General features: G+C 42.4%; 1 protein-coding gene across 3 annotated transcripts in view; it reads left to right on the forward strand.

Moving 5' to 3' along the window:
• The window catches only part of Kiaa2012 (KIAA2012 ortholog), a 115204-nt gene that overhangs the window by 22065 nt on the left and 78299 nt on the right, over positions 1-14840 (forward strand). For all 3 annotated transcript variants that reach the window (XM_058578150.1, XM_058578148.1, XM_058578149.1), the window contains exons 3-8: positions 2835-2994; positions 5222-5377; positions 8431-8573; positions 10278-10461; positions 11043-11185; positions 14061-14229. In XM_058578150.1, coding sequence (XP_058434133.1) covers positions 2835-2994; positions 5222-5377; positions 8431-8573; positions 10278-10461; positions 11043-11185; positions 14061-14229 — 955 coding nt within the window. The remainder of the gene's footprint in view (positions 1-2834; positions 2995-5221; positions 5378-8430; positions 8574-10277; positions 10462-11042; positions 11186-14060; positions 14230-14840) is intronic.

The following is a 14840-nucleotide window of genomic DNA, read 5'->3' on the forward strand; positions in this document are numbered from 1 at the left end:
GCAGGATCATATTCAATTTGTTGCCGTTGACCCTCATAAGGTCCTTTTCCTAACAACATATCTAGATTTCTTTGAGGGTAACCGGCTGCTGCATTTCGCCTAGCTGTCTCCGCGCAAAATTCCTCATTGGCAACCTTCCATAACAAATATTGTCCTCCATTTAGTACAGATTTACACATGCTAGCCCAATCTGCTGGCGTCATGTCCAAGTTAGTAATGGACTCAACCATGCTTACCGTGAAGGGAGCTTGGGGACCATAGGTTGTTACAGCCTCCTTTAACTGCTTCACTGTTTTAAAATCTAAAGCACGGTGAATTCGCTGCCCTCCTGCCTGTTCAAGTACAGGGCATGCTAATCTTTGAGGTCCTGTCTCAGGATCCCATTTATCAACTACGGGGTTTGAGGGCCACTCAGCTGTCTCCATCGGTGGGGCTGTTGGTTGAATTACGCCCTCTTGTGATAAAACGGAGTTACTAAAAGCCTCCTGTTGTGGCCTTTTTCCTAACAACCCCTTTTCCTTTAAATTTTCTTCCTCTGTCTGACTAGCTCGAGAGACCTTCTCTTTTGCTTGATCTAAAATGTCTTTCTCCATGGTCTGAACCTCTAACAATTTACTTAACATCTTTTCGGTTTGTTTTTTACTAATTTCTAATCTACTATAAAGATAACGCAACCCAATAAGATAGCACAAAACAAAGCCGAAACTGAATGAAACAAAAACGGAATAAAAAATCGTTGTATCAATTTTCTCTTCCTCAGGGCCGACAAACTTCAAACCTTTAGTCAACCATTTTTTCCAGTTTGCCTGAGAAATTTCTAGGGATAGGCAGCTTGAAACAAAAACAAGATAAATCAAAACAATAACACATTGTTTTTTGAGTTGGTCACCCATTCTTTCGCTCTTCCTCAGGGGCGAGTAATTTCACTTACCTCTAAGCTTCAGAAGTTCCCCGTACGAGCCGCCAAATGCCACAGTCTGGCTGGGCACAAATGCCACAGTCTGGCTGGGCACACAATCACGAGCCACCACACAGCTTGTAGATTCAAACAGCAACTCTTTATTCCCGAACTCACACCAGCCGTCTACAATCACGTTCTGGGGAAATCCACGTTCTCTTCCCAAATCCACCTTCTCTCCCAAATTCACCTCCACTGGGCTTCTATCTCCAAAATATACTGTCTGAATCCCGTGAGAACTCAAGGGGAACTCAGGCAGCAGGATACGCCCTATTCCCAGCAGGAATAATCTTAAACCTTAAACCTGGAACCTAAACTGGGAACGCCCTAAACAAGATTATCTTAAAACCGGGAACACCCTAATCTGCCTTGGTCCTTGAGCAAGGTCATGTACATTCAATGTCACTGCAACATGGGGTACGCTGGCAAGGAAATTGTCATACCTACTTGGCTAATGGCTCCCAGCACCCAATCTTAGGATTCTGTTATGATAGCAGAAATTGAACTAAGACACCCTTTATCTTCCCAGTCTGTGTTATTGTCTTGGGGGGAGCTGCTGAACCAAGGAGTGATAAATAAGTATTATATTTATGCTAATTCTCATTGGAATATTGTAGATCATTTTTATGGAGCAGCAAAAAATACATGATATGGGCTGGGGATGTGGCTCAAGTGGTAGCGCGCTCGCCTGGCATGCGTGCGGCCTGGGTTCAATCCTCAGCACCACATACAATAAAGATGTTGTGTCCGCCGAAAACTAAAAAAATAAATATTAAAAATTCTCTCTCTCTCTTTAAAAAAAATACATGATATATATTTCCATTTATATGAAGTTCAAAAATAATCTGTAGTGCCAGAAATCAGAATAGTGATTATCTGGTAGGTGGAAGGACAGTGACTATGAAGTAGCATGAAGGAACTTTCTGGGCTGATGAAGTTTTCTGTATTTTGTATGTATATATATACATATATATATGTATATTTATATGCACACATATATGCATATATGTATATATAAATATATAATATATGTATAATTTATGCCTCAATTTTTAAAAAATGTTTTAAGAAAGAATGGATTCTGATATCATAATGAGTTTGGTAGTCAAGAATGCTGTGATTGATTAGTGATGTTTGCCATGGACAGGGGGAAAGTGATAGATGTCAACACAAGTACCACACAGTTGCCATTCTTATGCTTAACCGATCATCTTCCGAGAGAAGTTTCTGCGTCATTTAAGTGTCTACCTTAGAGGATTATAATAAGGTGAAGGTTCTTTGTATAATGTGAATCACTAGCCAAGTGTAAAATGTTATATACATTTATTCCCTGCAATGTCTTGCATAGCAGGACTGACTTTGGCAGGAAGTTTCCCCCAAAATTCTTCCTAGCTGAAATGAAATGCAGCAGAGAGCAGAGCCAGATATTTTCAAAATGCCAGGCTCCCCATGAACATGGACATGGCTTGTCTGTCCCTTCATTCATATTACAAACACTTAGTGCTGATGTTCATTTACACACTGGCTTTCCCATTGTGCAGAGCCATTTTTGAAGGGACTAAAATGATTTCCACAGGCCAAGCTAAGTAATGCATTTTCTTCTGAGGCTTTATCCTTTTCTAAGGCTCTATCTCAAGATGGGGTCTGGGATTTGTCATTTCTCCTTCCCCTTCCAACTGCAAATCTGCTGGGGCCTTTCAGGGCTTTGCTCCATAGGCTCTTGGTTTATGTCTATTAGCCAAGGCATCTGGTTTTGGTGCCTTCTGTCACCTCTGGGAGCCTCTGGATTACTGATGAGGATTGTGCTAACCAGCCTGCATCTTTGGGAAGCTCAGGGCTCATCAGATGTGCTCTTTTCTGCCTGGTGTCCCCACAGAGGGAGCAGGACAGAGCCTGGCAACCGTACCTGTACTTCCGAAGTCAGCCAGACAGCCAGGCCCAAAGAAAGATCCAACCTGGGTATTCAGCTAAGAGATACCTCCGAGGCCTCTTGCGGACTTGGCCCCCTGACACCATGTACAGGCTCCAATGTGCAGGTCAGTAGGGCAATGGGAGGGGTGAACCCCAGGCTGCCCCACTTCTCATTCTGGTGGGAGGGTGTGTTTTCCATCAAGACCTGAAGCACCAGGAATTCAGGCCCAATTGTGTATTAAAGCAAAGTCTCTGAGCTCAGTAGCCTGCAAGTCTCTATCACGGCCATGGCCCTTTATCCTCCCTCAGAATTTGCAAAGGGAAGGACAGACTGAAGTCTTGCCTTCACGCCTCACACTCCACATCCCAAGCCAGAACTTTCTTCCCAAACTTCCCCACTCAGGGGCCTCAGAGACCCTCCAATTTAACTTCCACTATTTATAAGGTAAGAAAAAAAAGCAGGGCCCAGAGAAGCAAAGTATTTTTCCAAAATCACTCAAAAGCGGAGCTGGGGCCAGAAGTCAGATCCCCTGCACCATCAGCTCCACATTCTTGCCAACATTCCCTAGCTCCCCATCTGAGGCGATCTCAGATCCTCCAGGACCTCTTGAAGATGGCGGCTCTCCAGCATAACTCCCTTAAGGGTGAGATGGACACCCTTCTGCAGAACAGAGACCCTACATGCACTCTGCAAAGGCTTAAAAATGAAAACGGGAAATGAGGATTGGAGTTGCCAGGTTGAGGGCATACACACACACACACACACACACACACACACACACACAGCTAAACTTGAAATATTTAAGACATACTTCAACTAAAAAAGTACTCATTGTTTACCTGAAATTCAAATTTAACTGGACATCCTGTATTTTATTTGGCAAACCTACTGGGGATGAGAGGTAAGCTGTAATATTTGCCAGTACCCACTCTGCTATTTGCCATCTCTTCAGCACCAACAAACAGGCAAGACCAGAAGAATTCTGGCTTTCTTTTTCCTTTATAGGTTTACCCTGGGAGAGTTGAGAAAACAGCTCTCTCCCTAGTAAGTGGTAACTTGAAGCAAAATGAGAGATGTGGGCTTGTCCAATAATTGGCTTTACTTTCATGGCAATACCATGGTCGCAGGCAGTTCATTTATTCAGCACTTGTGAGAAAGAGCCCCTTAGCCCAAGATGTGTTTATCATTGGATGGGGCTGAGGCAGAGAAGGCCACTGCCCCATTGCCTGAGCCCAACATCTCTAAGAAAGAAGGGACCACTGGGCATGGTGGCACACACTTGTAATCCCAGCAGCTCAGGAGGCTGAGGCAGGAGGATCATGAGTTCAAAGCCAGCCTCAGCCATTCAGCAAGACCCTATCTTAAATTTTTAAAAAAAAAAAAGGCTGGAGATGTGGCTCAGTTGTAAAGCAACCCTGGATTCAATCTCTGGTACCATAAGAAAAGGAAAGGGAAGGAAGGAAGGAAGGTTAATTCCTCTTAACATCAATATATGTCACAGACTCTTCTATGGGAGTCAAATGGCTAAAGCATGTGGTTTAACAAAAGACATGTATGTATACCTGAAGGCTCTTTTCATAACTTTTTGCCTAAGCTCCTCTTAAAGGTAGGCCTTCAAGCTGGAGAAATAATGGATAGACTCTGGTGAGAAATGACCTGCCCAATAGCCCCTGCCACTCTCTCCCTCCCTCACATCTCAGAGCCCACCATGTTTGTGATGCTAGTATGTTCTCTGGTCCCTTCATTCTGCCTCTCTGAGATATTCTCTCTGCCCTTCAAGTTAACATCTTCTCCAAAGGCTTTTCTGACAACTCTAGCCCATACTGAAATTCTTGTTTTCGATCCTTACTGACACTCGGGCCACACAGTTGAGCACAGAGGAGCTCTGTCTATCTAATAGACTGAGTGTCTTTAAAAAGGGCCCATGTCTGGTCCTGCTGTATCCACCCTACTGCCTGACAGAGGGTAAGCCTTAAACAGAAATTTGCTTAATGACTAGATTGAGAAGGCCCACAGAAGCAAACAGGATATATCCACTACCATTGGATCCCTCCTCCTAGGCAGAATGAGCCTTTCACCCAACTCCAAGGAAACAGCCATGTTTCTTACATGAGGAAGACCCAGTTTTTGGGAATGGTGAAGTTAAAGAAGCATACTTATAGCATAAGACTAGAAGAACAGAGAAACCTCAATAGGCTCAATCTCATTTCTTAATCCCTCTCATCTTCTAACTATCTTCCTTTATGGGCATTACCCAAAGCCAAAACTAGTTCAAGTGGGGAAACTTGTTGTTTCCAAAACTCTAGATCAGAGACCATATTTCTACCAAAAATTTCTGACTTGTTCTTCAGGGCACATCAAGGATTCTGTGCTGCTTCAGGAAAGTCAACTTAATGTGCCAAAGAGTCTCAGGCCACAACAGGATCTTTCAGGTGTGCCCCCCAAATACCATCTCCTGCCTGTCTTCCCTCCATTTTGGATTCAACAAGAAAAATCTTTTGAACAAGGTACATGTTGCTTTTGGGACTAGTGCTCAAATATTTGGATTTTAACACCTTAAAGTGGATTTTCTGAAAATAAGATCTAGGGATTCTATGTTCCAGTGTCATCATCTGTAAAATGAAGGGGTTAGTCTAAACCAGTACTATCCAAGAGTACTTTCTGAAATGATGGAATGTTCTATATAGTGTCCAATACAGTAACCATCAGCCACTTAAGTCTAATGAGCACTTGATATGTAGCTACTACAATGGTGAAACTGAACTTTTTATTTTATTTAATTTAATTAATTTACATCTAAATAGCCATATGTTCTAATGGCTATATATATACTGTATTGAGCTGTGCATGCATAGACTCTATGTTTTAGATGATTTCTTAGGTCTGTTCTACTTGAATATTCTTTAATCCTTTGATTTTTTTGGTAGCAATATCATATGGGGGGAAAATAAGCTTTGGAGCCAGAATTGTTGTGGTTGTTCTGTCATTTACAAGATGTAGGAACTTTTTTTAAAACCAGTATCTCATATATATATATATATATATATATATATATATATACACACACACACACACACACACATACATATATGTATATCTTTATTTATTTTTATGTGGTGCTAAGGATCAAACCCAGTGCCTCACACATGTTAGGTAAGTGCTATATCACTGAGCTACAACCCCAGCCCAAGTAATAGGATCTTGAGCAAGTCAGTTCACCTCTTTGAGTTTCTGTTTGCTCATCCCTGCAACAGCACATCAAGACCTACATGGTTACTGCACAGGAAATCATTGTGATCTGTCTGTAAACTGTTCTATACTACAGAGATTTACTGAGCTGTCACAGGCAGGCAGGGACACAGAGGCAGTATAGAATAATAACTAAGCATGTGGCTATTAACACCAGGCTCCAAGATAAATGACCTCTTTGGGTCTTGGGTTCCTCATTATAACATGGAGGTGACCAAATCACCTTTACTTCACAAGGTCATATGTAAGAGTTAAATGGGATAATTTAGTACCTCATACATAGTAAGTGCTCAATAAATATTAATTATAAACTGTCCAAGCTCTTGTTTTTTAAGTATAATTACTAACTGATTGCAATGCCCAATTGCACATAATCACAGGGGCCGAAAAAAATCAATGTTTTAAGAAGTAAACAGAGCTCAGAGGCTATAACTTGAAACCTGATTAATGTTTTCATTGGTTTTTAACCTTATCTCCCCTTGGCCTCCCTCTCTTTGCCAAACTCTTTATCTGGAGAAGTAGCAAAAGTCCTGACTGCAAGCCCCAGGCCCCCCAACAATGAGGCAAGCCATTGGCCCAGTTGCTCACGTTCCCTGCCTCCTTGGCTTGCCCCTCTGTAAAATGCTAGTAAGGGTGTCTGCATTCCTTCCTCCCTGGCTGATGTAGCAAATCACAGGTGAAGACAGAGGGGAAAAGCTCCCTAAAAGCTCTGAATTGCTATCTGGATGCCCTCCCACCCACACCCCACCCCACCCCACCCCCGCCGCATATGTGAGATACAGAGAGACAGTTCTGTGGGCTTCTTTCAATAATTGAAACTTCCAGTACTTTTCTTACAAACTGGTTTCTATTAGGCATAAACAAATGAGCTGGATAATGACATTTACGAAGATAAAATTCTTGTTACCATCACATAGATTGAGTTTACCTGAGATGTGGCCAAAGAGGCTGATGATTCTCTCTCCCCTACCACAATGCCCCTGTCCCAACTTAGACACTAATATGTTACCCAGTTGAGTGCAGGACCATTTGACTAGAGTCTCACTTTCTCCACCTTCAGAAGTATATCCGGCTCCAAGAAGGATGCATCTGTAGTCTGACTGGACCCCAAAGAAACATTCTAGAATACCCCAAAAGGTCTTCTTCAGTGCTGCACTCCAGTTGGAGTTGAGATCCCCTAGGGAGCAAGTCCAATGTGGCCTTGGGCCACCTAGATTGAGGAATCCCCAGGACTCATCAGGCTTCAAGCTTCCCTGGGCCACTAAAACCTGGGCAGACTTTGGAACCTGCACCTGTGTCACAGCCACCAACACTCTCTCAGAATCAGCATCAATCAGAGTAGGCTTCAGGAACCAATGGGCAGAGGCAGGTGAGCTGGAGGGGGTGAGCAGCTCCACTCATGAGCGTTCAGCTCTTGACCCAACACACAAGGAAGGGAATGATGAGGGCAGGTGAGGGTTGGGGAGCATAGAGGAACAGTGAGGCCGACTAGGGGAAGGAGGAGGAGCTCCCGGAAGTCTAGTGCTCCATCTCACACAGGGCTCCTGAAGGCTTCCAGAGCCCCTGATTGAAAGACAACCCTGCTTTGTTCCGCAGAGCTGCATGCTGGGAATGAAGGGATTGCTAAAGCTTGGCTCCAAACAAGGAAGGTTTGCCAGACAGTTTCAGCAATAAATCTACCTTGAGTAAGTGATGAAAATAGCTGCAGGACCCTTTAAACCATCGATGAAAGATTTGTTAACTATGCTGGAGTCATCTGTTGACTCAGATCCCTCCCAAGGGTTGCAGACAGGGTAAATCCAGAGAGCTGAGCAGCAGTCCCACCTCGCTGCACACCTAAGGGTTTTTTCCCTAAGTAAACAACCGGGAGACACCCAGGAAATCCAGGAGCCTGCTGTAGACTGGAAGCATCTCTATGACAACCAAGCAAGGTTGCAGGTCACACCACCATAGTGCCACTGCTGAAATCCACAAATCCCGGGCAGCCACATTCATTATCTTATTTGAGCTCCAGACAGCTCTGCAAGGAAGTAAGGGCAAGAAATTAGTATCCTCACCTTGCAGGTGAGAAAACAGTGGTCAACAGAGCCTCTTCCCCTAGTCTCCTGACCCTGTTTCCAGCAATTGGCTGCCATTTCTATAGAAGCACTACCAGAAAAAAAAAAAAATAGAAGTAAAGGAGGAGCGGCAGGAGAAACAAGGGCTTTGACTACTTTTGCTCAAAGAAGCAAGATGGGGGGCAATTTGGAGATAGCAAAATCACCATGCCCATTTCTGGGGTTCTAGGCTGATCCACTGTCCACTCTTGCAGGTCAATGGGGCCTGGATGAAGAGGAAGCTGGGGCTGGTGGACACATGAACCAGGACTCTGTAGCCAAGAACCACAGTAGTCGAGAGACTCACTTGCTGCCACGTAGGAAGCAGCCCTGGCAGGAAGAGAAAACCCCAGCAGAGGTACCACTTTAATGAACTCTGTGTGACATGGTTGCAAACTTATGGAATCCTTCCTCTCTTTGCCATTTCTTGGGGTTCTCCAGAGAAGAGAAGAATGCTTTGACCAGTTTCTCAAAGTGTCACTTGATATATTCCTTGAAGAACACTGTCAAATATTCCTTGAAGAAAAGGGTTTTATAGCCAAAGACATTGGGGAAATGCTGCATACATCCTTTCAAGCAAAGTCAGAGGACGCACTTAGATATGGAGCACTTCAGGCAATCCTATAGTGAAGTCACCAGCCTAACTTTATTTAACTCCAGATTTTCCAAATCATTGAACCACGGCTCCTCCCTTGACTCTTCACCCCATCTGTAGCCTTATCTAGGAAGAAGAGCTCTTGGCTTTAAACATGGTACAAGAAATTCAACTAATTTTGAACTGAGCATGGTAGCACATGCCTGTAATCCCAGCAACTCAGGATACTGAGGCAGGAGGATCACAAGTTTGAGACCAGCCTCAACAACTTAGTGAGACCTTGTCTCAAAGGAGGTGTGGTGGCACACATCTGTAATCCCACAGTTTGGGAGGCTGAGACAGGAGGATCTCAAGTTTGAAGCCAGCCTTGGCAATTTAGCAAGGCGGTAAGCAACCTAGCAAGACATCCCCAAGAAAGAAAGAGAGAAAGAGAGAAAGAGAGAAAGAAAGAAAGAAAGAAAGAAAGAAAGAAAGAAAGAAAGAAAGAAAGAAAGAAAGAAAGAAAGAAAGAAGGAAAGAAAGGCTGGGGATGTGGCTCAAGCGGTAGTGCGCCCGTCTGGCATGCGTGCGGCCCGGGTTCGATCCTCAGCACCACATACAAACAAAGATGTTGTGTCCTCCGAAAACTAAAAAATAAATATTAAAAAAATTCTCTCTTTCTCCCTCTCTCTCTCTTTAAAAAAAAAGAAAGAAAGAAGGCACTATGTCATTCTTTCTATCATTCTGTCTCAAAAATTAAAAATAAAATAAACATAAAAAGGGCTGGAGATGTGGCTCAGTGCTTAAGTGCCTTTGGGTTCAATCCCTGACACCAAAAAAAGAAGAAGAAAAAGAAAAGAAATTCAACTAACTTTGAATCTGAATGAATTCTTCTACAAAGTGGAACTATAATCATATATTTCTCACAAGGTTACTACGGGGATTAAATGACTTAAAATGTAGAAACACTTTGTCAACTCGAAGGCCTGTGTAGGGGAGTGGTATGAGATAACAGTTGTTCAGAGCAACATAGACATTATCTGCTCCCATCTTGAATAAACTTGTTTGATTTACAAGGTCATATGCCAAGGAGAATGTAAACAGGAGAAAGAGCCACATAGCTAAAGCAAGGAGAGGAGAGACATTTTATAATGGATAAAGGCAATGATACAATCACTTCATTTTTATTTTCATTTAAAAAACAATTTTTAAAGAAAGCACTATGTTGGGCTAGGGATATGGCTCAGTGGTTAAGCACCCCTGGGTTCAATCCCCAGTACCAAAAGAAACAAAGAACGCACTATATCATTCTCTCTATCATCAATAATAAAATGTTTCATTGTTACACACAGCTTTGTATGTCTTTCCAGCTTGCAAAACAAATTTCATCCTTAGAACCACAAGTCTAGCCACAGGGGCTGTGACAGGAACCTGTTCTGTTGCTTTGTGACAGCCTGTTTATAGTTCTGTGTATCTGTCGTTCCCTAGGACACATCAGTGGAGGATCGCCTTCATAGACATGCTTCAGAGGAAAGCCACAATGAAAAGACACAGCAAACCTCCAAGAAGGCCCTTGGGCATGCCTACGTCAGTCATTCCTGGCTCCTGAGTGACAAATCCCACATGACATTTTATGGAGGTGCCTTCCCCAATAGGAAGGCTGATCTCAGTGGTAAGAAACTAAAATTCTTGTCCAATTGATCCGGTTAAAATTAATTGTGCAGAGTTCACCTGAGAACACAGGCATGATGAATGTCACTTCTGTGTGCCACTCACCTTAGAAAATAACAGCCAGAGTGGGGGATACCTCCTTGTCTGGTACTTAACCATGCAAATTCTACAATCAGAATGCCTGGGCTCAAACTATCCCCCATTTACTAGCTATAATCCTGGGCAAATTATTTAATTTGGCTGAGGTTTAGTTTCCTCCTCTGTAGAAGGGGAATAATAATATTCCACAAGAGTACTGTGGGGATTAAGTGAGTTAATGCATAATTCTCTTTTCATAGTTAATGCTCAATATATATTAGTTATTATTGTTGTCATTCTCTCCATCACCTGACTCAGAACCCAACACAGAGAATGATTGGGACTCCCTGACCCTGACTCAGACAAAGCCTTGGCCATCTCAGTCCCCACACTCTCCCAGACTTTCTTCCCTTAAAAAAAAAAAAAAGTGATAAAAGTTGAAAGTCAACTGTCCATCTCCATACCTGTAGCTAATAGGTTCTCATTCTCATCCTGTTTCTACAGACAAACAAGGAAATATGAAATGGCACAGGGCCAGAGGGAGCCACTTGCCACAGGAGCTTCCTGCTGCAAGGTGCCTTCTCCCTCCAATAACATCTGCCATTGGCTCAGAACAAAACACCCCTGGGGAAGCAAAGAAAAAAAAGGTGTGTGTGCACACATGTGTGTGCCTGTGTGTGTGTGTGTGTGTGTGTGTGTGTGAGATCCTTCTTTAGAAACAAGGTGACTCAAAAGGATGTCTCAATAGAGAACTAGCCTCTCTAGCTCAGAGCGCAGCAGGTAGAGCTGGGAAAGAGCTGTAGTAACTTCCTAAGTACTAAAAATCATCAAGATCAAGGAATCCAGCTGCCCCCAATTATACCTTTAAAGCATATGCTCTTCCACACTCTCTCTAGGGGCACCAGAATCCTTTGTTCTGTTAAAGGGCTGGGGATTTTTTTTTTTCTTTCACTACTGGAGATTTAACCCAGGATGCTCCACCACTGAGCTACATCCCCAGAGCTTTTTATTTTTTACTTTGAGACAGAGGCTTACTAAGCGGTCCAGGCTAAACTGGAACTTGCGATCCTTATGCCTCAGCCTCCCAAGCAGCTGTGCCACTGTGCACCCAGCAAGGACCTGGGGATTATCTTTAAACAAGTAAGGACAGAATTTGGCTTGTAAACAATGGACCCACTTCAAACTCGAAATGTGGGAAAACTTGACTCCAGCAACACTTTGCTCAATTGAGGGTCTGTCTACCTTTGCAAATATAGAGTAAATTTTGTAAGTTTATCAACCCCCTCCATTCTCAGAGATGTCCTTGACCGTCTCTGGCCTGGTTCTGCCTTGCAATTCTATATGGGTCTTTGGTGGTTTTGGAGGCACCAGTGATGAATGGAAATGCTTAGGGGTTCCAGAATGTTCTGCCCCATAGCAGCTACGTGAATGAGAGCAGGTCATTTATGATATCAAAGCCACAATGACTTTATCTATATGCCTGGATAATGATGCCAATTTCACAGAGCTGATGGAAGGATGAGAACAGATGAGGAGAGAATCTTCTGTCTATACAGGAACTACCATGATTTTAATTAATTGTGAAGATTTGGGTAATCTAAAGTGGCCCTGAAGGATCTGTGGGCATTCAAGTGGTGCTAGTGCCCATGAGGGGCATCGTTTTTCATTCTACTCAGGTTTTTCTGTTTTCCTGTGTCTGAGCTGCTCTAAACCTCTCCACTCACACCAGAAGGGCCAAGAGCAAACAGCAGGTCTGACCTGCCAGAGTCACCACAAGTCTAAGGAAAGGCCTGGCTCTCATGCCTGGCTCAGGCCGGAACTAAGCTAGGCTCAGAGGAAAGGAGTTTCTTCCCTCAACCCAAGTATTCATTTAACAGAGGAGAGCAATATTTTCCACTATATTAAAACTCTGTGTGAATTTCTAATTAGAATAAAGAAATTAAGTCTTGGCTTGTCAACCATACCTCACACAAATAGTTTGAGTTTCCACACAGATTTCTCAATGCAGTCCTTGTCACACTAAATGCACAAGGTCAGTATTCACAAAAGGGCAGTTGGTGGGCAACAGGCACCTGGACAGGGAAGGTCTCCAGGAGCATAAAGATCTTATGTGCATGTGTTTGGTTAATCATTTTCTTAATGTCTCAAAATTATAAATATTATCCTGCATAAATTGGGTAGAATTTCCTTCCTCAATCAACTGGTAAGCATGTAGGATGCTTATGTGTGTTTCTGATCATTTTTTTCTTTTTACACAGTGAAAAAATGAGAATGTTTTTATTTTTCCTCCTGTGAAATCGAATTCTCTGAAGTCCAGCACCATATACATTTCATAGAGCCAAGTTCATACGTTAACAGTTGCAAGCTAAAAGTGAAATTTTCAACAACTTCTGAATAATTGGAAAAGGGAGACTGTAATACCCTTATTTTATCTCTCTCTCTCTCTCTCATAAATGTATAACATTTTTCCATCCATGTAAATTTGTATATTTTATATGTATATATGTAAGTGCATATTTACATATATATATATATATATATATATATATATACACACACACCATGGTGTGTGTGTGTGTGTGAACAGAAAGAAATTGGGCCAAATTGTTGGTGATTCTGATACACATGATTGATGATTGTTTTTTAGCTATGTTGATATAATTGTGAAGCTTAGATTTTCTGCCAAAGGCCAGATAGGGTATTAAACACTAAAAATTAAAAAAGAACCTACTCTCAGAGAAATAGCATAGAAATAACCCTAATTCCAAACACTATTGTAACTACATATACTAACTCATTTAATCCTCACAACAACCCTTAAGAGATTGGTAATATTACTTTTATCTCCCCCACACCTTACCTGTGATTGTACCCAGGAGTGCTCTACCACTTAACTACATCCCCAGCCCCTTTTATTTTTTTATTTTGAGACAGGGTCTTGCTTAGTTGCTGAGGCTGGCCTCAAACTTGTGATCATCCTGCCTCAGCCTCCCAAATCACTGGGATTACAGGCATGTGCCACTGTATCTAAATAACTTTTATTTTACAGAGGAAGACATTGAGGCTTAGAGAGGTTACATTAGGTAAACAAACACAAATACATATTCTTATATTCTGCCCCTTCATACTTGAAAGTTTGCAGTCAAACAATGTTCTGACCTGGCTTTGCCCCTTAACAATGTATGTGGAGATTTCTCCTTCTCCGTACATAGAGGTCTCAGTGATATCATTTCAATTTGTATCAGTTTACCCAGCTTCATGAGAAAGAAAGACAATATATCCTCTCAAAACCTCTTAACTCTGTTGGTAACTCTCAGGATAATCGAAGGCAGGATACGGGCACATGTTATCCTCACAAGAGACAAGCCAAGCAGCCCCATTGAAGGCAGGAGCTGGATTAATTTGCTTCTTCCCCCAGCAGCTTCTGCAGCAAGATAGACAATAAGATACAATATTGTTTGCCCCCTGCAGGCAGCAGGGTTTGGAGACCTGCCATGTTGGTTTTGTGTTTAAATTTTTCAGGCGCCAAAGGCTTTGAAATTACCCCCCATTTCAGAAGAACCACCCGGAGTCCCCAACCCCCTGAGGAGGCAATTTAAAGCTAATGAACCCCCAGCAGAGCTCTTCATCATCCCAATGGAGATTCATTTCCACACCAAACACCCCCCAAAAGAAAAAGCCTGCAGAAGAGGTAGGTACCTTTTATGGGTGTTCCTGAGAGAACTCAGGCCTGCAACAAAGGACTGACCCTTGGGGTCCTCCTGCCAACTACCCACTCATGAATCAAGTCTGAACTTCCCAGGGTTATCCTCTTCAGATAAATTTCTTTAAAAGAAGTAAAAGGGGTAACTATAAAAATCTAGAATTGGGTCTCTTCTGGTCACATTTAATTGAATTTTTAAAATATTTATGGAGTCCTTCATTAAGCAGCGCATTTTGCTGAAGCAGGAAAGGAAACAAAGACAGGCATGCCCATAAACAGGTCCAGTGCACCACAGGTGTTATAAATGTGCAGGAATTTTCAGGCAGCGTGCAAAACAAAACAAATGCAATACAAAACGAGACATTTCTAATTGAAAAAAAACTGATTAAAAGGAGCAGAAAATAGAAGTTATTAGTCATCTGGGATGAAGTTATAGCTAACAACCGAATTTAGCAGAGTTTCCTGGCAGTCAAGGTAAAAATAATTCTTGGATCTTTGAGCCTTCATTTTATAAAACAAAGATAAAAGTTTGTCCAAAAAATCATTTTCATGATTTTGAATTAAGTTATTCGTTAACAGATGATGTCTACAATCCTTGT

This window comes from Marmota monax, unplaced genomic scaffold (genome assembly GCF_021218885.2).
Source record: "Marmota monax isolate L192 unplaced genomic scaffold, Marmota_monax_Labrador192_F-V1.1 WCK01_AAM20220418_F8-fsc00095, whole genome shotgun sequence".
Classification (NCBI taxonomy): Eukaryota; Metazoa; Chordata; class Mammalia; order Rodentia; family Sciuridae; genus Marmota; species Marmota monax.